At 42.5% G+C, this 21,355-nt stretch overlaps 1 protein-coding gene across 11 annotated transcripts in view; it reads right to left on the bottom strand.

Annotated features, from left to right (window-relative positions):
• Positions 1-21,355, bottom strand: part of CALD1 (caldesmon 1) — a 245,945-nt gene that overhangs the window by 15,724 nt on the left and 208,866 nt on the right. For 8 of the 11 annotated variants that reach the window (XM_084611419.1, XM_084611416.1, XM_084611422.1 and 5 more), the window contains 5 exons: positions 19,516-19,662; positions 17,165-17,585; positions 9,175-9,335; positions 5,534-5,795; positions 3,152-3,292 (listed from right to left, as the gene is read on the bottom strand). In XM_084611419.1, coding sequence (XP_084467545.1) covers positions 3,152-3,292; positions 5,534-5,795; positions 9,175-9,335; positions 17,165-17,585; positions 19,516-19,662 — 1,132 coding nt within the window. Of the gene's footprint in view, positions 1-3,151; positions 3,293-5,533; positions 5,796-9,174; positions 9,336-15,450; positions 15,535-16,189; positions 16,409-16,603; positions 17,586-19,515; positions 19,663-21,355 lie in introns of all 11 variants that reach the window. The other 3 variants (XM_084611425.1, XM_084611418.1, XM_084611417.1) reach the window with 2 other exon arrangements.

Below are 21,355 nucleotides of genomic sequence, written 5' to 3' on the forward strand. Positions count from 1 at the left end.
AGTCAGAGTGCCTTTTCAGAGAAAGCTGGCTGCCACACAATCCTCTTATCCCCCACATGAGATCTTCAGCTAGGAGCTGGAGAACTTCCAAGACTCCTCAGTTCTGTCATTGCTCCCACCCACACCCAGGCTGCAAGCTGGAGTTCCTCCCATTTCAGCTCCAAACTGGTTTTGTTTTCCTGCCCAACTGAAGATTCAGACTGCGGGGGTGGGGTTCACTGCCCAGAGGAAACTTTGTTTTCCAAGTCTTCTGGCCTTCTTCATTGCTTTAGGAAGGGACAAGACAGTTCTACGGCTCTTCCTGATACCCCTCAGGAATGGGCTTGAAGGGAAGAATACAACAAAGAAGCGTCATGCAGGACAGTTCACCCCTATGCTACAGCCCATTTGTGCCACCTAAACTGGGAAGGACTCCAGTGCAGGAGGTGCTGTACAGGAGCGGCAGACCTTGTTTTGTGCACCCCTGTGCCCTCACAGGAAGCCCCAAGGGGAAGAGGAAGATGCAGGAGTGACAATCATGCACTGCTGCAATGGCCCACCAGGGCCTGAAGTAGTCACAAAAATCCCTAACAGAAGGAAGAGCAAGCAGCCTCTCCACTGTCCCTGAGCCCAGGATGAATCTGCCTGCATTCTCTTGGCATTTTTCCTCCTCACTATCATACATAAAAGAACCCAACCCATGTGTTCTCATCTGAGGGACTCCAGTCTACACCTACCTCAGTTTCCCCAGGATCATGGTCATTTTCTTAAAAACATAGCTGCTAAAAAATCCTGAACACACTGCTCTTTAATTCCCTTTCTTGACTCCCCTTGCCCTCCATATTAACTTCAAACTAGGCTTCCTCTGCTCCTACCTACACATCAGGTTCCTGTTCCTTGTATGTCCCCTAGCTCCCTTCATTTGCCAGTGATGGCAACCTTGATGGCCCTGTTGTGTTCTTGAAGCAGGTTTCACTGAAACACTTTTGTTTAACTGTTTTATCATCAACAGGTATTAATGGGTGACGTTCTATGGTCTGTGATATGCTAGGTCAGAGTGGTCTTTATAGATCTGAATCCTCACAAAAAAGTAACGAGTGACATTGGACTGCATAGCTTACTCAGATTCTCTAAGCTATGTTGGTCTTTATGTCTCTCTAGTCAGCCCTTTGCCTGACAGATAAATGCAGCATCCATAAAATGGCACCATGCCACACCCCTTTCACACCATTTTCCTGCCTCCTTCGCACTTATTGATGTGCACCAGGTCCCAGTTCAACAAGTCTTCTTCCCCTCCTCAATCAAATCACTCCTTTGTGGAAGAAATGAGATTATTTAGCTCAGAATAAAAGCAAGAGCAAGGAGGGTGAAAGAAAATCCTGGTCAAAGACCGATCTAGTGAACCCTACAGAACATGCACATAAACCTACCCAAACCTCAATTGTGGAGCCTAGGAAACCAATTAGGTGATGTAGGCCAACAGTTTAGGAGGCTAATTTCAGCTGGATTGAGCAGATACACGGCTGCCCATGGAAGCCGGGACCGGCATGTTCAGGAAGTGTCACAGATATACATTTTAAATAAGAACAATTCCTGCAAAGTTAGCACAGTTGCTCTTGTGAGCTTTAACAGTCATCAATTCTCTCCCACCACCGAGACCACAGCTATTATCTCCCCCTAAATATAGTCTTTGAAATTTAACAAAGTTTGGAAAGTTTAAGCTGTCTACCAAAGATTTTTTTTTTAAATGTAGCTTTACCAGAAAAGCTTTGTGAAGACTAAAAGCTGCATCTAACTCTATTAAACATTTCTCCACTATACACTTTCAACTCTCTCTCCAACCGAGAGAAAGAAATCAGTCATGGCATTTGTCAGCTAGAAACCTAAAATGCATTTCATAAAAATCAACCAGACATCTTAACGTGCACAGGAAGAAGAAAAAGTTCAAACAGAAGGAACATGCACAATGGTCTTGATTTCTAGCAGCTGGAGGCTTAGAAAGAAGCAGCTAGTGCCATAACTACTGATAAACTCTTTAGTAACTTATAGTTAAGTTTAAGATTGTGTCACTGTTATTTTTAGTAAAGGTCACTGACAGGTTGCAGGTAATAAACAAAAATTCATGGAAGCCTGTGACCTGTCTGACTTTGGGTGGGAGGGGCTGATGGAAGCCCAAGTTGGGGCATTAGAGCCCAAACCCTGCTGGAGGAGCAGCACCCACCACCCACAGCAGCTGAGAGCTGCAGGGGCCCCGCTGCCACCATTGCTCTCAACGGAAATGCTGCTGAGGATCTGAGGCATATCATAACCCTGTGAGTTTACTCCTTCCTTGTGTAAAGGGCAGTACAAGTTCATAGGATGAATACCTGCCTCCACTGAAGTCAATGGCAACATTCCCATTGATTTCAGTGGGAGGTCAGGATTCACCATATATTTTAAGGCCTGAAGGAACCACTGTGGTCATCTAGTTTGACCTCCCGCATAACACAAGCCACAGAGAGAGCCATCCTGTAATTCCTGCTGCAGAAGAAGTTATTCTTTCCTGCTACAAAAACCTACGTTATTGAGCCCAGCAATTTGTAGTTGGGGCTTATGTGGTGGATTGGATTTATGGTAGCCCTCTGTTCTGGGGAGAGTTTCACCCACTGGTAAATAGATTTAATACACAGTATAAGGATGTAGATGAGATGAGTCCTCTGTGGCCATGTGTTCTTCTTAAATGCTAGGGAGGAAGAGAACTGAGGATGTAGAACAGAAGAGTCCATTTCTGATTCCTCTCCAGTTTCTCTAACACACATCATCACTGAAGTGTGAAAATATTAGTTTGACACTGAGAACACTAATGTTTTCCAAAGTGATATCCTCCTGAGGATATCAGAAAGGCCTCTTTTTGGACATCCTGATTATTAAGGACAATGGGTACCCTGCATTCTAGGCAATATACATACAGTCGGGCTCATACTGCAAAATCTTTGACCTGGATTTCAAACATTACAAGGTTTGAAGGTCTTTGGATCCACAGTTTTGGCTAAGGTCCATTTGCAAAATTCAGATTGGGATCCTTGTTCAGATTTGAAGTGTTCCCAAAATTTGGGGGTGTTTGTATACGTGATTTTAGCTTGAGTCCCTATTCTATTCTCATTCATAGACTTAGACTTAGTGCAGAAGTTACCTTGAGAGATGAACCCTTGGGAGTGAAACACTTAAACGGCTTCTTGTCATCTGACAAACCGTCTTCTGGCATCTTCTGACGTTTTTCAGCAGCTTCAGCCCTTCTCCTCTCGATGTCTTCTTTCAGCCTCCTCTTCTCCTCCTAAGACAGTATGAGCACCTAGCTAGTCATTTGTTTCCTTCACGAGACCACATCAACCTCAGATCCCTTAAACTCCTGGAGAAATATACAGGATTCGTGGAGAACACAAATCCTTACACCAGCCAGAAAATTCAGTGACCCATTTTAGTTCTAGCTATTTATAATGTATTTGTGGTGCACTAGGCAACCATAGAATCAAGTGGGTGTGTTAATCTATACGATCGTAATTTCCCCCTGCCCCCAAAGACATTTCCTCCTTAACAAAGTGTACTGTCATGGCCCACTGTCTCAAAGTGTAATGAGAGACAGTAGTACATTATGAAAAATGTGGTCTTTCATTAAAGGACTGGGACTTAAGAAGTTGAATGTTAACTTTTAAGACTGTTACACTTGATTTTAAAAATGTTATTGAAAGCCACACTTAACATGGCTCTAAGTCAGGATATTGATGGTAGAATGTTTTCAAGGGAATAAATTCCAAAGAGCGGATCTTCCTAGTTGCCTGAGAACAGACCCAAGAACCCAAAGGTCCCATCCCACCTCCAAGACTGAATCCTCCTTTAGCCTCATGCAAGTCACTTCTCCTCCTCTTTATAGATCAGGAACTGTGACACAGATATTAATACTTAGCTACCTCATGTGGGTGGTGGAGATTAATATATGCCTAATGAGCTGAAGACGAAAAGCACCACATACAGCCTAAGAAGGGCTATTACTCTTGCAGAGGTAGTGTGGGTTTTTATTTTGTAAGACATCAGTTGAACTAAAGGGCAGTCACTCTTAGCCCTATTAAGCAAGGCCTGTTCTGATACTGCAAAATGTTGAGTGACCTTCGCTCCCACAGAGTTCTTTTATGGGAAAGTGGGGAGCTCAGCATGTTCCAGGATTGGGCCCTTTCACTATAAGTGCTAAGTAGTATAATTATTAGTCCCCAATATCCAAGTTTATTTTTTGTGTAATTTAGATCCTTAACTACTGTGCTAGAGATCTGAACATCCAGTTTAAGGAGATTCACTTGGCAGAAGAAACAGGCAAACAGATGTATTTTTTGGTATTAAATTTTAAATGAGGCAAAGATTTCTAATGAGAGTCAGTCCATCATAACACAGGCATTTAATCCCATTTGCAGCAAACAAACATCTGCGTTAGTAACAAGATTTCTGTAATTTAAGATGTGTGCCAAAAAAAAAAAAAAAGACACCCACAACAAACAAAAGCCTATGTTCCTGCAACATTGCACCTGATATTTTGTATGCATGGGAAATAAGAAAATCAGAGTTAAGATTCTCAAGACAACTACAGATGAAATTCTGGTCCCACTTGTGTGATGAGTTTTGCCACTGGCTTGCATGGGACTAGAATGTCACCCGTTGGCGCTATCTCCTTGTGTGTCAGGATTAGATCATGTCACACCAAATACTGTGTACTTCCAGCTGAGATTGAAGGTTTCAGAAACAGTGCAGCTTTTTTGTCCATTAGCATGTGCCACTGCACATCATTGTACAAATGGGTGATGAAAGACCCAGTTTTGTAGCCTCTGTCAACCTTAGTGGGTAGCAGAGAAGAAAAACGTAGTGGAATGGTGGTAGGGCCCCCAAAAGGAGGAATCTGACTGAGAAAATTGAAAGATCTTTATCTGTTAAGTATTTGTATTGTAGCACCTAGAGTTCCCAACTTAAACTGGGGCAACACTGCACTAGGTGCAATCACATAGCAAAAGCCAATCCCTGCCCTGATGAGGTTACAGTCTAAATAGATGACACAGGAAAAGGGTGGGAGAGGAAGCAAGGGCAAAGAGAAGTAAAGCCACATGCCCAAGGTAACACAGTCTGTTAACAGTAGCAGATCCAGGAATAAAATAGTCTAGTGTTGGCCCTTCCAAGTCTGCAGACATTAGGCTTTGTTTTGGTTTTACTTTTCCTTTCACACAACATTGCCTTAGATATTGAAACCCAGATCCTCAAAGGTATTTTGGCCTTTAATTCCCATTGTTTTCAATGTAAGATAGAAGACTAAATACCTTCGAGGATCTGGGCCCGAGGTACTATCCCAGGGCCTAAAATGCCACCTATACTCAGGTTAAGCAGAGGCTCTCTCTTTGTGCAGTCCCATTGATTATTTGCCCAAGAGTATGCCTCACTGCACAGCATTGTGTGATCATGCAATGAAAGACCAATAGGAGCAAGTGAAGCAGAACAGAGTCTAACTTTGGATCTCACGGTGTTATTACTACACCATTACCTCTTCTCTGGCTTTTCTCTCAGCCTCCTCCTGCTTCCTCCTCTGTTCCTCTTCCTCAAGGATCTTCCGACGCTCCTCACGCTTTTTCTTCAGTTCCTCCAGCTCCACGGCCGCCTCCTGTTGCTTCTCCTTCAACTTCTCAAACTCCTCGCTTTCATTTTCACCTCGGCGACGGCGCAGTTCCTCTAGTCGTTTGCCGGCTTCAGCCTGGGGCACTGGCTTACCATCCTCAGCATTTGTAGTTGCTTTCATGCCGGAGCGGCTGCGAATGAATTGAGAAGCAGGTTAAGATGCCACAGGTTTTCCTTTGCCACTTTGGATCACCCGTTACGACTCAACTAGGCAGCAACATAAGAACCTGACACACACAAACACCTCTTGACAAGATCTTTTGTTCCTCACAGAGCGTGTATTACCCTCAGCAGGTTTCATCAGGGGCTGAAGTAGGCTGGGGAGCCCAGAGGCATCTCTCTGCCTTCCCCTGACAGTGGGGGACCAAAGGGTCCCACATGCTTGGAAGCATAGTTTTTGTATCATATTGCCTCAGAACCTACGACAAATGTGTCTCACCCCCTTTCTAGAGATATCTGAACTCATGAACTTGAAATTTTCATGTCTTTTTTTTTTAATTCAAGATCCATTTTATTTTAGTCCCAACTCCATAGTATATACACACTTATCCTTACATATTTGTACCATGTAACTGAGAATATTACCTACAGAGATATGTTCCAGCTTCTAAAAGCATACTACTTGATTAATTTATGCATAAAACAATTCAGGGATCCAATGAAAAGCAATAAATAAATATTTAAGGCGGAGAGAAGTGAAACAACACACTATATTCTGTGTAATAAAAGACAAATGATCCTTTGGATTTCTCAGACAAATGTCTTCCCTAAGGGATTATATAAAGTGTTTGACAAATCTCTTTAAAGAGAGCTAAAGCCCGTTGCTAGGGCATTAGTCTTCAGTTTACCAGGGGTACGAAGGAATATTCTTATTATTCCATCAATATTTTCAACACAAGATGCTTCAATAATGTAATACCACTTGTTATCTTGCACTCTTGCTAACTTGCATATATATCAGGTCTGATCAAAAACTTGGTTAAAGTTTTCTGTGAGAGTTTTTGATTTTTCATAAACCCAAAACTAGATTTTTCATTGAATTTTTCCAACCGGGGGGGGGGGGGGGGGGACCCCAAACAAATCAAAACCAGATATTTTCCAACCAGGTCTTATAATCAAAGACATTTTAAAAAACAGTACATTCATACTGCCCACAAGAGGTACATGTTTTTGTGGGAGTGTCAAGTAGCACAACCTATATATGTAATTACCACATCAGTGTTTACGCGCTTGTTCCTTGAAGTGTATTTATTAATACACCAGAAAAAGGGGTCAACACTTGAGGTATCAGCATGACACTTACATGAAAAATGGCAAGTAGGCATTTATATTGTTTTTATTTTCTTCCTTGTTCTACACCCAAGAAAAAGGAGATCCTAAACACTATAGCATTGAAAGCACAGTGTTGCACAATTAAATGCCAGAAGAGCCAACAGTACAACAGTTAAGGTTTCCCTCAGCAATATGGATCAGTTTCTGTCTTCAGTTACTTCAGGGAAAATACAGAGTAACTTCACTGAAGTCAGTAGACTTATTCCAGGTTTGTAGTGGTATAGTTGAGAGTAGAATTTAGCCTTAAGCAATTTTTTCTTCACTGTTTGGAAGGTGTGGGTGAATATTTTGTCCAAACAATGACATTTGTCTTTCTTACTGAAAAGAACTTTTTATCTCCTAATCATGTACATCCACAAGCTATTTCTATCTTCTTTTATTAATATACACTATGGAGGTCTTCCTCTGCTGTTTCTGCATATTCTCTAGTAGGGAACAATAATTGGCAGTTATCCTCTTCATATTTTTTTCCTTGAGCCTCTTTGCTTTCAGCACATTCCGGGAATCTCAGCCCCTTGCTGCCAAAATCAAGAAATCAGAATTGAGAATCTAGACTGAAGAAGAGCTTTCAGAAGTGCCTATTTGGTGCTAAGAAAAAGAAGCCAACTGCTAGCCTTCACACAGAAGGAGAAATAAGATGGTTTGTGAGAGACAAAATGACAGAACAATGTGAAAAATGCATTACATCATGCTTAGGATTTTTGCACTCCCATATGAGAGTGGGGAGGTGGGAAAGGGAAACCACAAAGATAAAGCTTTCTAAATATTCTGTCAGTGACAGAGACAAAGGTGGGACAGACAATATTTCTCTTTAGCCTCAGATTTCTCAGTTGGTATTAAGAAGTTTTATTTCTCATCATTGCCATTTAGACTTATCTTTTGAGTCTCTTAATCTCTTGCTACTATCTTGTTTATGGACAATGAGACTACAGGTAGTCCCAAACTAAAGTCCTATGACTAGACACCAAACTTTTTTTCCTCCTAAGGTGGGGTGGGGAAAGAGTGTAGAAACCCCATTTGAAGTTTTTCAAATAAGTCCTTAGCTCTAACAAGAAATAAAGCAAGTGAAAAAAGTTATATACATATTTTAGAAACAGAACTCATGTTAGTGGTGATTTGACCTGAGTATACAGAACAATTACTAACAGGACTCATGTCCTGCTATTCCATCCCGATGTTATACGACAACCTAGTTATACAGGATTTTGAATTATTTTACTTTTGAAAAGTTTGTTTCCCCATAGGAACCATTAGGGGAATGCTAGGATGCACAAAAATTCCATCTGCCACTGTTTAGAAAATTGACTAGGGAGCTTAAAGTCTTTACCTACTTCAGTAGCAACAGGAAGAGATTTAGAAGAAATAAATGAAGACTACTAACTTATTTGTCTATTCCACTTCTTTGCTTTTATTCCCCCTTGCTTCCCCACTTTGTAGCAGAGATGAGCCTTTCCAAATCTCTCCCCATAAACCAGTTACCTTTAGATTTCCAACTGTAGCAGAAGCCTCAGAGACAGTTTTATTTTCTTATCTCGCTAAACCACATTAAGATCTTTCTTAAAAAGGCAGAACAGTGTGGCTGGATGTAGTTTTCACTCCACCAAATAATCACTCTTTTGTGCAGAAATCATTAGCTTCAAGGCTTGCTAGAGCAAACAACCAAAAGATCAACTCTTAAAAGAGCTATCCTAGGAGGCAAGGCTGCTCCTAGCTGGTTATATAGGGTGTAATTAAAAGCAGGTGTGTAATTGGCAATGGGTTATCTCACTCAGAGTCAGGCACCTGTGCCACTAGGGTATAAAATCACAACTCTTGACTCTTAATGTAGACTATGAAAAGATGAAGTTCATTAAGAAATGCCTAGTAGATGACAGGAGTATGGTAAAAGGAAATGACTGATCCCCACAGAGGGGGTTAGTTGTTTGCTTATTGTTTACTACTCTGCTATGAGTCTCTCATTTCCCCACTACAGTGAGGTGGGCAGCAGTCCACTATAAAATAGCTTGAGATCCTGAATTTATTTCTAAGGAGCCACTGAATATTACAACCTTCAGTGATGCTGGAAATTTAAGTCTTGTACTACACAGCTAAAAGTATGGTAACAGAGACCCATAAAAGGCAACAAGTCCCACAGCTCTACTCTGATATAAACAAATCTAGTGTTAATGTGTATCTTACCTAAAAATATTCTCGGTATGTTTAAGTTTATGAGTAGTAGGTTCCTGGAAACGCTCTCCATTCTGTGGCTTTGGTTCAGGAAATCCCTTCTTACGATCCCAGATAGGCTTCACCTCCTCCTTAGGTGCTTTGTCCTTATTAGCCTTGTCGTCTTTGATCTGCTTGGGAGATATTAGAAAGCGTACAACCAAAAACAAAACAAAAAGTCATAATTAGACATTGTGGATGACTGAAAAGGAAAACAAGTTTTCCACCATCAATGGGCAACTGAGCAACTGTCTTCAAATGTTGTATGGCAGGAATAGGTTGTCAAGTTCTAAAATGTGGCCTGCAACCACCCTCGCCTTCTGATCTATGTTAAATATGCAGGCAGCTGAATTCATCTACACTGTGTGCAAATCTGCTGTGGCCTTGGAAATCTCAAGCATCCTTACTTCTCATGGAATCAAGTCAGTCTCTACCACTACCTTGCCCACCATCCCCTTCCTGCTCATGTGTCTGTTTATTCACCTGTTGTGTATTGTCTAAATCATAGACTGAGCTCTCTGTGGCAGGGATTGTCTGGTTGGGGCCCTAGGCGCTACTGCAATAGAAATAATATAATCTTAAATTGATTTGCACAAAGCAAGTGCATGCTATGAGGATGTAGCCAATACAGTCAACGGCACAGGAGGTATGTGCTATACGGATGTACCTAGGACTTTCTGTGTCATAGCAGGTGCATACTACCTAGCTATTACAAGTAAAGTTTGCAATAGTCAAGTAGTTAAAAATTATGTTTCATAGCAATATTTGCTTTGATAAATGTATAACTGGGGTTATCATCACCTGTACCCCAGTCTAAACAGTGACTAGTGGAGGAGGATACTGTTGGATGTGAAGCTCTTACGCCTATGAAGAAGCAGATGTTTTCTCTGAAAACATTAAGGCAAGATTCCCCCCCTTCCCCTACAAGCCTTTGCCCGACATAAGTCTGACTAAGATCCAGAATCATTATGCACTAGTTTCACTCTCTAATCCCCACCCAGAAAATTCTGGACTGAAAATTATTTATTATCGCCACTGATGGCCTGACCCCAGCATGCTGAGTCATGGTTGGATGCTGATGGAAAGTGCAGGATATGGCAATTGATTTCAGTTCTTCTGTTCTGTGGACAGAATTATTCCCACTAAGTAAATTAGCTAGACCAGCAGCCAAAACAAGCTTTCAATAGCAGTGGAGGAAAATACCAATGTTAACCCAAGGAAGATCTCCTTTTTTGCCTTTAGCTTTGCCATATTTGGGAAATGCTCTGGTGGGCAGCCTGAATATCATTTATTTGGAGAATTGTCTGAAAACCTTTAGCAAGCTGTACCTATATTACTCTGCATCCTATTGCCCTTCCATCTGATCTGAAGAGAAAAATAAATCATCCTATTCTAGGACAGATTTTTTTTAAAAAAAGTACTCCAAGCTGCGTCTAGTGGAAAAGCCCACTACACTATTTCTATCCTTCCTCCGCTCAATGCACCTTTCAATAGCCAACCTCCAAGGCATCCCCTCCCACTTTTCAAAAGCAGGAGCCTCATGGGGGGAAGGGGAGCGCTTACAAAGCACCTGACATGACTGCGCAGCTTGAACCCCTAAGACCTGTTCTGCCTGGAGCTGGCATTAAGTGCTGTTCATACAATGCCAGTACCACAAGTGACAGCTATCATGTGGTGTGGACTGCAAGTGTGTGTGGGTGGGAGGGGATGAGTTTTCATACATTCTGCGTGAATTTGCTTCTGGTGACAGATGCCGGCTATACAATTCTGAGAGAAAACTGCTCTGTCCTTAGAATAGGCAGCAGCAATGCACGCTTCCCCTATACTGCCCTGCTAATGAGCCTCAAGGTATGTCCACGCTGCAAAAAAATGGTGTATTCTGAATTTGGATTAGCTAACCCCGGTTAAAATAGCAGTGAAGACACAGCAACTCAGCTTTTAACTTGCGATAGCAGCTCAACGTCAACCCCAGGCTCCCCTATAGGTTTTAACTTCAGCTGCTAACCCGAGTTAAAAGTCGAGTTGCAGCATCTTCGCTGTTAACTCAGGTTAGCAGCTCAAGTTCGAGCCTATAGTGGAGACTGGGGTTAAACCTGAGCTGCTAACCTGAGTTAGAAGCTGAGTTGATGGGGTCTTCACTGCTATTGTAACCCCAGTTTGGTAACCCAAGTTAAAAACACACCTTTTTGTGCAGTAGACATACCCTCAGCTACGACCAAGTGGAATCACGTTAATAGGTAAGAGGGGAATTCCCTTTCCATGATCACGGATTCTTTGGCCTTGATGCTGTGACTAGCAGCTGCCAAGCCTATTATTGCTAGGGGCAACAGTAGCGGCTTTGAAGATGTGAACTCCTAACTTCTAGGAACCAGTCAGAGACAATCATTTCTGTTAACTCACTCTAATGAACAGTCATCAGCTTGTAATGTCTTTTGGTCACTCCCAATCTGGGCAAGATTTGAACCAGTGATGTAATAACAGAAAAAAGCTCTGGCTCTCATTAGCAATCCCCTGCACTACTCAATCCCTTTCTGAATGATTTAGAGACCTGGGGTGTTGATTGTTTCAGGATTTCAAATGCCAGGACTTCTGTGTTGGGATTTTGAAAGGGCAGAATTTCCTTTTATGAGATTTTCATCAAGTCCCTTCTAAGTCTCATTAAAAACCCAGTATGTCAGCTGCCTGAGCTGCAGTCCCAGCTGGGGTAGGTAGTGTATCTTACATCTTAACTGAAATTGCTAAGAAAACGAATAGTAAAAAAATACGCTTTTAGAATTAATAGGCTAGGGAATCCCTTTTCATGGGCTAATAGGATTTGATTTAAAAGATTATGGTTTCTTACCAAGTGTGTGAGGGGGTGGGGGAGGGCAGGGACACACACACACAAATAATAAACACAAGTGGGCTTTTTGACTAAAAAGAAAAGGAAGATAAAATAGGTTATCAGAGAAACACTTCAAGGGTTTAGGGCCCAATCCTGCTCCTGTTAATTTTAATGGCAGAACAGCCATTGACTTCAACAGAAGCAAGAACAGCCCCTTTCATAGCAGTGCACCCTAAAAGTGACAGAAGTAAACATTTTTGTATGCTTACACATCTCAGTGAATTAGGGATCAATATATCTCACACTGAAAGGAATGGAAAGGCTCCTACTGATTCCAGTGGAATTAGATCAGACCTGCAGTAGTATCTTCAAAAAACACAGCCCATCTCCTCCCACAGATCCTGACCCTCAAATCAAATTGAACGTGACTGAAATTTTTCTGGAGGTTTGTAAATTGTTCGGCTATTTTTATTTTTGCCCATTTCTCCATCTCCAGGTTCCTGCTAGGAATGTAAATTAGAACTTGAGATGCAACATTTCCACCCAGAGTTTGAACACCTCAAAGTTTTGGTTCTGTCAATTATAGAGATGGCAAACTTTGGTTCCTGATTTGGGTTCAATTTTGGAATGCCCCAAAAAGCTGTGGGCATCTAAAGCTATCTCTAGGTGGCAGCTGGGAGCAGGATTCCCAGCTTGGGCAGACAGAGACCCACTAGCTCTGCTCAGGCTAGTGTGCTAAAAATAGCAGGGTAGCATGGGTGGCAGCTCAGGCTAGCCACCTGAGTAGAAACCCACACATACCCCCTTGGGTATGTGCCCAAGCTGCTGTGCTACCGCTGGCTACGTTGCTATTTTTAGTGTACTAGCTCAAGAAGAGCTACTGTGTCTCTGTCCACCCAAGCTGGAAAGTGCATGCCCAGCTGCAGTGTAGAGGTACTCTAAGGTTTAGGTTTGGGGCCCATCTCTATCAAAGTAGAGATACCTTTATACCATGAGAAAAGGCTGCTTTTGCAGCCTGTCTAGCCAAACCAGAAGCAGGACATACCAGGAGTCTCATGTCATGAGAAAACTTGTTCTGATGAACTTTCCAGACCAGTTTTGCAGACCCAAATGTTGGGACAGTTCAAAGAAGCAGCCAGACTTTTGGTTGCTAAATTGAGCTTAACCTACACTGTGAGGGCCAGATTCTGATCTCACTTAAAGTGGATGTGCACTGGTGTAACACAGGTACACAGGCATAAATCTGAGGTAACAGAGAGAGGAGAAGAACGCCCCCAGATCTAGTCAGGCTTACAGTCTCGCAACTCTATTAATAACTACATAACTTGTCAAAATACAGGCTTTGTTGAATTTTGTGTATCACTGTCATGGCAGGAGTGTACTGAAAGGCTGCTCATCTTGCAGTAGTGAGAATATCATTCTTGTCCTAAGCCAAAAAGCGATGGCCAAGATTTTTCAAAAGGACTAATGATTTTGGGTGTCCAACTTGAGACACCTTTTGGGAGGTGGGTGTTTAGCACTTTCCAAAAATGAAGCCCTTTAAAGGTGTCTTAAATTGAGCATCCAAAAACTGAGGAATGCAAAATCTCTAATCCCTTCTGAGAATATTGGCCATTATCTTTAAGGGTTCGCTCTTGCAGTCTATACTCATGGGGGTCCTGTGAGATGCAGGGCATCCTCAGCTCCGACTAACTTCAATGGGAATTGAGGGCACTCAGCACTGTGCAGGATGAAAATCTAGCGAGGCCAAGTGAAATTGACATTATTGGTCATATATTTATCCAGCCCCTTTTTAAAAGAATCTCCAGTATGATCTGATTTTGTGTGGTGGTAAATTCCACAGGCTGACTCCTTGTTGTGAAGGAATATTTTCCTTGCATTTGCTTTACACGCATTCTTTGACCTTGACGCCGTGACTACCAGCAGCCAAGCCAAGCCAAGCCAAGCCTATTGTTGCTAGGAGCAACAGTAGTGACATTGAAGATGTGGATTCCTAACTTCTAGGAACTAGTCAGAGAATCATTTCTGTTCACTCACTCTAATGAACTGTCATCAGTTTGTAACATCTTTTGGTCACTCCCAACCTTGCCCTCATTTCATTGAGTAACTCTTTCCTCGGTTTTGTGAGGCAATCAGAGTGACTGTTCAGTTTTTAATTTAACCTTCACTATCGTAAGTATCTCCATGAAGAGTCCTTTAACTATTCTCCTTTGCAGGCTAAATTATCCTAATTTTACCAAACTCTCCTCATATGAATTATAAACATTCTTCTACCTTCTTCATTGCCCTCTTTGATCTTTTCAATCTCACCTATGTCCATCTTCAATTGAAGTATCCGAAACTGGACACTGCACTCCAGAAAAGTCTGTAGCATCGTTTGCTATCAGGCCTGATCCTCAGGGTGGGAATAATCACCTGTAATATGCTGAGTTCCACTAGCTGCTTTCCTACACCCCAAGATATTGGGTCAAATCCTCAGCAGGTGCAAACCTGCTGCACTGATTTACAGCAGCAGCAGATCTGGCCATCAGGTTCTCCAAGCAGATACATAGGCAGGTCATCCTACCTTTACTAAATATCCATCCAGCAGGGCTATAGCTTACTTTATACCACATGGATGAGCTTGAGCCCAAAGGGGCACAATCCTGCACGGCCCTGAGCACTCTCAACTTTCTATTAAAGTCAATGGAAGTTGAGGCACTCGGCACCTTGCAGGATTGTGCCAAAAGCAGGTCCACTGCACAAATACTAAGCACCTCTCTCTGTTTGCCAATTACAAATCTGAGGAGTAAATGGTTCCCAACCTTATTTACTTACCATACAGTAAAACACCATGGCACCAGCTCCTGTGTTTACAGTAGAAATGCAATGCAGTAAATTTTGTAGAATTTCTCTTTAAAACAAAAAAAGAATCTTGGGTCTGCAAGGTTTATATAATTAGGCACTGGATTATTTGGGGGAAGAAAAATCATTAGTTAGATCAGTTAAGTGGCCAAAGGGACCTGGAAGCATCCATGATTATTATGAAAGTAGGTCTCAGTCACAAGAGTAAAGTTCGTAGTAAAGTGGAGGAAACCAGGGAAGGATGATTAGTTGGAACAATCCTGAAAAATCCATCTCCAGGGCCCAAATCTTGCTTGCATCACTTACTTGAGTGAGTCCCACTGAAGTCACTGGGATACTCGTGTTACGTAAGGCAAACAAGATTTGGTCCTAAGGCCCCAATTAGAAAAATACTTAACCATATGCTTAACACATGAATAGTCCCATCCCTATTGACGTCAATGAGACTATCCACCTGCTTAACGTGAAGCATGTGCTTAAGCGTTTTGCTGATTCAGGCCTTTACGCTAAGGGCCCATGCTGAATTTGTTTAAATTCCTGAACATTTCCTTATAGCATCAATTTTTGTAGATCATAATTACCTGCTGTTTTTTGAAGGTGGGTTGAAGTTTCTCGTCTGGTAACTTTTCCTTTTTAGCTTCCACTTTAACCTCTTTTTCTTCCCCCTTTTTATTTTTAAGATGAAAATGTCATTCGACAACAAGCCCTGTCCCCTCCCATTTGCCAAAGCTGTGCTCACATACCCGTCTTGTGCTGCCGTGCCCACATCTCCTCCGTGTGCAGCTGTGCTTGCTCTTCCCCTCGCAAGGGACTGTGCTCCCACACCCACTCTGGACTTTTGTGCTTACTTCTCCCTTGCCGTGCCACTGTGTTCACCTATCCCAGCAGAGAGCGCCCCCAGCCGTGCTTGCTTCAAACAACATACACTTACAGTCAGCGCCCTTCACACAGAGTTTCCCAGGTGCCCACATATCTCCTGTGTCGAATTGTGCTTTTCCATCCCTCGGGCGTTATTGCACTAGGCTTAAAGCAACAGGAAAAGGCAGCGTTAAATTGTGCAGAGATCTTGACATGCAAGGTTTTCCTTTGCAGGATCTCAGAGCCAGGGTGGGGAAGCATAAGTGTGCCATGCATTGCATTATTGATAAGTGGAAGCAAAAAGCTTTAGTAAAAAGGAAATCAAATATTTATGGAACAGAGAGTTAGTAGTTTAAACACAAGGACAGAATTGTGAGTAAATTCCAGTCCAATTTTTTTTCTTGCATTACATTTCTCACAAATCACAGGCATCATCCGTTTGGTGCAAAATGTTTACTGTACCTGTTTTCTTAGGGAGACTGTTTGAGGTTTTTCCTCTTGCACCTTCTTCCCTTTTACCTGTTTTTCTTCTATTTTCTTCTCTTTTACCTGTTTATCTTCTACTTTTTTGTCTTCAATTTTTTTCTCTTCTACCTTTTGTTTTGCCTTTAATTTCTCCTCTTCTAGCTTAGCCTTTTCTTCAGCTGCTCTCTTCTTCTCCTCTGCCTTAGCCCTCTCCCTCTCTTCTGCTTTCTTCTTCTCCTCTGCCTTAGCCCTCTCCCTCTCTTCTGCTTTCTTCTTCTCCTCTGCCTTAGCCCTCTCCCTCTCTTCTGCTTTCTTCTTCTCCTCTACCTTAGCCCTCTCCCTCTCTTCTGCTTTCTTCTTCTCCTCTGCCTTAGCCCTCTCCCTCTCTTCTGCTTTCTTCTTCTCCTCTGCCTTAGCCCTCTCCCTCTCTTCTGCTTTCTTCTTCTCCTCTGCCTTAGCCCTCTCCCTCTCTTCTGCTTTCTTCTTCTCCTCTGCCTTAGCCCTCTCCCTTTCTTCAGCTACTCTCTTCTCCTCCTCTGCCTTTGCCCTCTCCCTTTCTTCAGCTGCCCTTTGCTGTTCTGCCTGAATCCTCTCCCTCTCTTCTGCCTCAATCCTTTCTTTTTCCTGGGCTGCTCTTTTCTCTTCTGCTTCAATTCTCGCTCTTTCTTCTTCAACTTTTTTTTGTTCCTCTGCCTTAACCCTCTCCCTCTCTTCTGCCTCAAGCCTTTCCCTTTCCTCTGCTCTCTTCTTTTCTTCCTCAGTCTTTTCCTCGTCTTCATTCCTAAGCTTCTCATGATCTAGAACTAAAGCTAGATTTATGGCCTCCACTCCTGCCCTAGGCTCCCCTACCAGTAGGACACTCGTATCATTCTCTGCTTTGTGTTTCTCTGCATTGACATCTAGGGTTTTTACTTCTAATACCACCGGTCCCTCTTCTTTGTCTATTGTTTTCTTTTCTATTGTTACTTCTACCTGATTTTCCTCTATGGTTCTCTGTTCTGGCTTTTCCTCCTGCACCTCCTGCTTATCTTTTTCTTCTTTCTTTTCTTCTTCTTCTTCTTCATCTTGCCTCCAGTTGTTCCTCTGGTACGATGTAGTGACAGTTTCAGCTTCATCAATCTCGTAACGCCCTCTGCGGGTTTCAGTCTTTTCCTCTTTCCCCATGGTCTCATTTTCTTCCACACTGTTTATCTCTCTCCCACTTGGTAGTGACAAGCTCTCATCTGTGACTGTTGGGTCAAACTCCTTTTGACGGTCCAGGGCTTCCTGGAGACGCTTTTGGCGTCTTTCCTCCCTTCTTGCCAGTCTCTCCAAGAATGCAGCATCGTCTTCCCCTTCCCCTTGAGTGTTTGTTAGTGTTGTTGTAGAACGTTTGGTCTCCTCTTCTGCCACACTGTACAGAAGTGACACCTTTGCATTAATCAAGTACCATAACAAAGCATTTGCTTAGTTATTTTCCAGAAATAGAATACATTAAAATTATCACATGGCTCTAGAATGGGATAGGTTAGATACTTTAAAGATTTACCAAAACAATGCTAGGGATAACTATGGCATTTCTGCCTTTTATGAATTTGGTGTTTCATAATAATGATGACTGAGAAAGCTTTTCCTCCATGCTCCTGAGTAGCGACTCTATCCCACACCTATTGAAGTCAATGGGAGACTTTCCATTGACATATGTAGGCATTAGATTGGTCCCTAGAGCCTTGGAACAACTGAATTAGAGACAGCCCTGAGGAATATTTGGAAATGTTTTGTTTGTTCTGTGGAGACCTTCATCTTGGCTTGATGTGTTCAATAAAGCTGCTAGCTCTTTCTCTTAACATGAAGTCTCATTAATTAAAAGCTCTTAATATAGGACCAAAGTCTGAGGTCCTTACTCAAGCAAAACACACAAGTACTTCAATGGGAACATCTCTACTAATGGGAAGGTGGCTGTTTCTTTCCAGTGATGGTATAAGGATTAGAATCCAAGTCCCCAGAGCCTGGGACAGCTGACATTGCCACATTCCCACTGGGAGGCATATAGCACCCTATCCAAGGAGCACTATCTAGAGTGACATCACATTGCAGACCTCTGATTGGCAAAGCACACTTTTAACCCTGGAGGGTGGCCCAGGAAATTATCTGGGCAACAACATGGATTTTTGGTCAGCTGTGACTTAGGACAGAACCTTGCTTCCTGATCTCCAGTCTCTGACCCCAGCCTGAGCCTGACCCTAACCCTAACTCTGCCTCCTGATTCCATCCTGCTACTACATCTGGTCTCCCATCCCAGCCTGACTCTGACTCTTGCGTACCAATCCCAGCTCTAGTGATTACTCAGGTCCCTGCTCACTGACTCCGCCTCGTGGCCATCCTTGGCTGGTGGCCACGAGCCCAGCTGTGACAGCTAGGCATGCCCACCTATGCCCCAGTTCTGTACAAATGGCCTCTGCTGAGACTGCCTGCAAGTGGGGGAGCAATTAGTGAAAAAAGCAATTGTGATACGGACACTGGTCCACCAGGAAGTGGACTGAGTCTACCAATCTAATTTCATACATGCCATTGACTTGCCATCGGTACCAGTACTGGATTCCATTGCCAGTCCCCCGAGGGATCTAGGCTCCTTCAAACATTTTTTTTCCCACTGAATGCATCCGATGAAGTGAGCTGTAGCTCACAAAAGCTTATGCTCAAATAAACTGGTTAGTCTCTAAGGTGCCACAAGTACTTCTTTTCTTTTTGTGAATACAGACTAACACGGCTGCTACTCTGAAACCGTTCAAACAGCTGTGGTATTGCTCTTCTTCTATATTAATTTTCCCTTTCCAGATGTTTTTGCTTTGTACAGGAAAACGGTTAGCATCCATGAACAAGAACATAGCTATTTTCCCAACTTTCCCCTGCTCAGTAAGTAGGGTTCTATCTACCAGGCATGGGAGCTAGTGGAAGTGAATTTCAGATTGAGGTCTAGATTTGACCTATCTGCTTGATGCCATAATGAATATTAATGATTCCTTAAAAGGTTATGAACAAACGTCTTATTATAATTGTAGGTTTGCTGGAATTTTATTTATTTACAAAGATATTCTTGAATGACAGAAATACTTAGGGCTCAATTCTTCCACCTTTGCTCACAATGAGTAGTACCTTCATCTCCAAGCAGTTCCTTTGACACCAGGGGGACTTCTCACAGGGTAAGGTCTAATTCAGAGTAAGACCGGCAGAATCTGGATCTTAATTTCTAAAACTTGAAGTATATGCTCTAAATATATCGATTACCTGGACTGAAAACTCCACCAATTCATCTATACACAACCAACTGTGTAGAGGCTTACTTGTTCTGGGCATTAACTTCTGGTTTCTCTGTCACTTGTCCTGTTAGATCATCATCTTCCTTTTGCCGCAGCCTCTCCTGTCGAGCCCGTCGACGGCGTTCTCTGGCGGCTTCTTCCTCATCATCATCATTTCTTTGATAGGCTAGTCTGCAATGCATCATTTGAAAGGGGTTAATAAAGATAAGATCATATATATTCATATATTTTATGAATGATTTGTGCAACATTAAAGATACCTTCAGTAGTGCTAAGCATGTGATTTAAAGGGACATTCTCAAATACAGAAGTTTATGCCAAAATTTTTCTTCGCTTTTTCAATTATTCCTCTCTTTGACATCACAGCTTCAGATCAGACCACCATAGTGTAGACATAAGGCTGAAAGCCCAGTGTGTTCATCTCCCCTAGAAGATTACTGCAATGGAATTCATCCGGACTGAAAGGGATGCAAAATAAAAGTGAAGTAATTTGACTGCCTGCAAGGATCTGGAAGGATCTTTTCTCCTACGTCCATCACTGCACAACAGGCTGTGAAGAATGAGTGGGTGGAGGAAGGGATGACTTCTTCAGAAACATTATGAATTAGCCACTGCTGGAAGCAGAATATTGTCCCTGATTAAACCAGTGGCCTAATCTGTTTTGGCATATGTTAGCTTCCTCTCAGTCTTACTCTTTGTGAAAGCATAGCAGCAGTGCATGCTTCTCCCCATGTCCCTCTTACCAACACTTTGCCTCAGCAAAGGCTTGTTGTTCTCCTCTGGACTCTCTGTAATTTGTCCACATCCTTCCTAAAGTGTGGCACCCAGAACTGGACCCAATATTGCAGCTGAGGCCTCACCAGTGCCAAGCAGAGTGAGACAGTTATTTCCTGGGTTCCACATATGACACTCCTGTTGTTACACACCAGCATGATATTAGCCTTTTTTGCAACTGCATCACATTGTTGACTCATGTTCAATTTGTCATCTACTATAACCCCAAGATCGTTTTCAGCAGTACAGCCACCCAGCCAGTTATTTCCCATTTTGTAGTTGTGGATTTGATTTTTTTTCCTATGTGAAACACTTTGCTTGTTTAGTCTAGAGAATAGAAGTCTGAGGGGAGTCATGATAAGTCTTCAAATATGTGAAGGGCTCTTATAAAGAGAATGATGATCAATTGTTCTCCATGTCCACTGAGGGTAGGACAAGAAATAAATTGCTAAGTTTACAGCAAGGGAGATTTAAGATAGCTATTAGGAAACCCTTTCTAACTATAAGGGTGGTTAAGCACTGGAACAGGCTCCCAAAGGAGGTTGTGGAATCCCCATCACTGGAGGATTTTAAGAAGAAGTTAGACAAAACACCTGTCAGGGATAGTCTAGGCATATTTGGTCCTACCTCAGCACAGGGACTTGACTAGATGACCTCTTCAGGTCCCTTCCAGCCTTCATTTCTATGATTCTATGATTCATGCCCCCCTCTCCACAAGAGCTTTTAACTTTTCCTTTTAATTGAAAGTCCGCATCACAGAAAATGAAGGGTGTTGTGGCAAGGTTGGAAGGAGAGTTCAAAGCAGAAGAGAAGGGGCAGGGAAGACAGAAAAAAAGCCATTGACATTTGCCATTAATTTTAAGGGGTACCAACTATTCATTTAGTTCTAAAATGGAAAGCAAGTGAAAGCAATAACAAACTAATGGGGTCTTAACTATGTTCCTGGAGGCAGACTCTCCCTGAGATGCAAATACACTGAATAAACTGATTGCAGAAGGACCACTTAATAATGAAAGACTCTGGCAGCAAGGAGCCTTGTATCTTTTTAGTCCTGTCAGAACTCCAGCTGTGAGAACCATCTCTTATGGCT

Source organism: Lepidochelys olivacea, assembly GCF_965140295.1.
Source record: "Lepidochelys olivacea isolate rLepOli2 genome assembly, chromosome: 1".
Classification (NCBI taxonomy): Eukaryota; Metazoa; Chordata; order Testudines; family Cheloniidae; genus Lepidochelys; species Lepidochelys olivacea.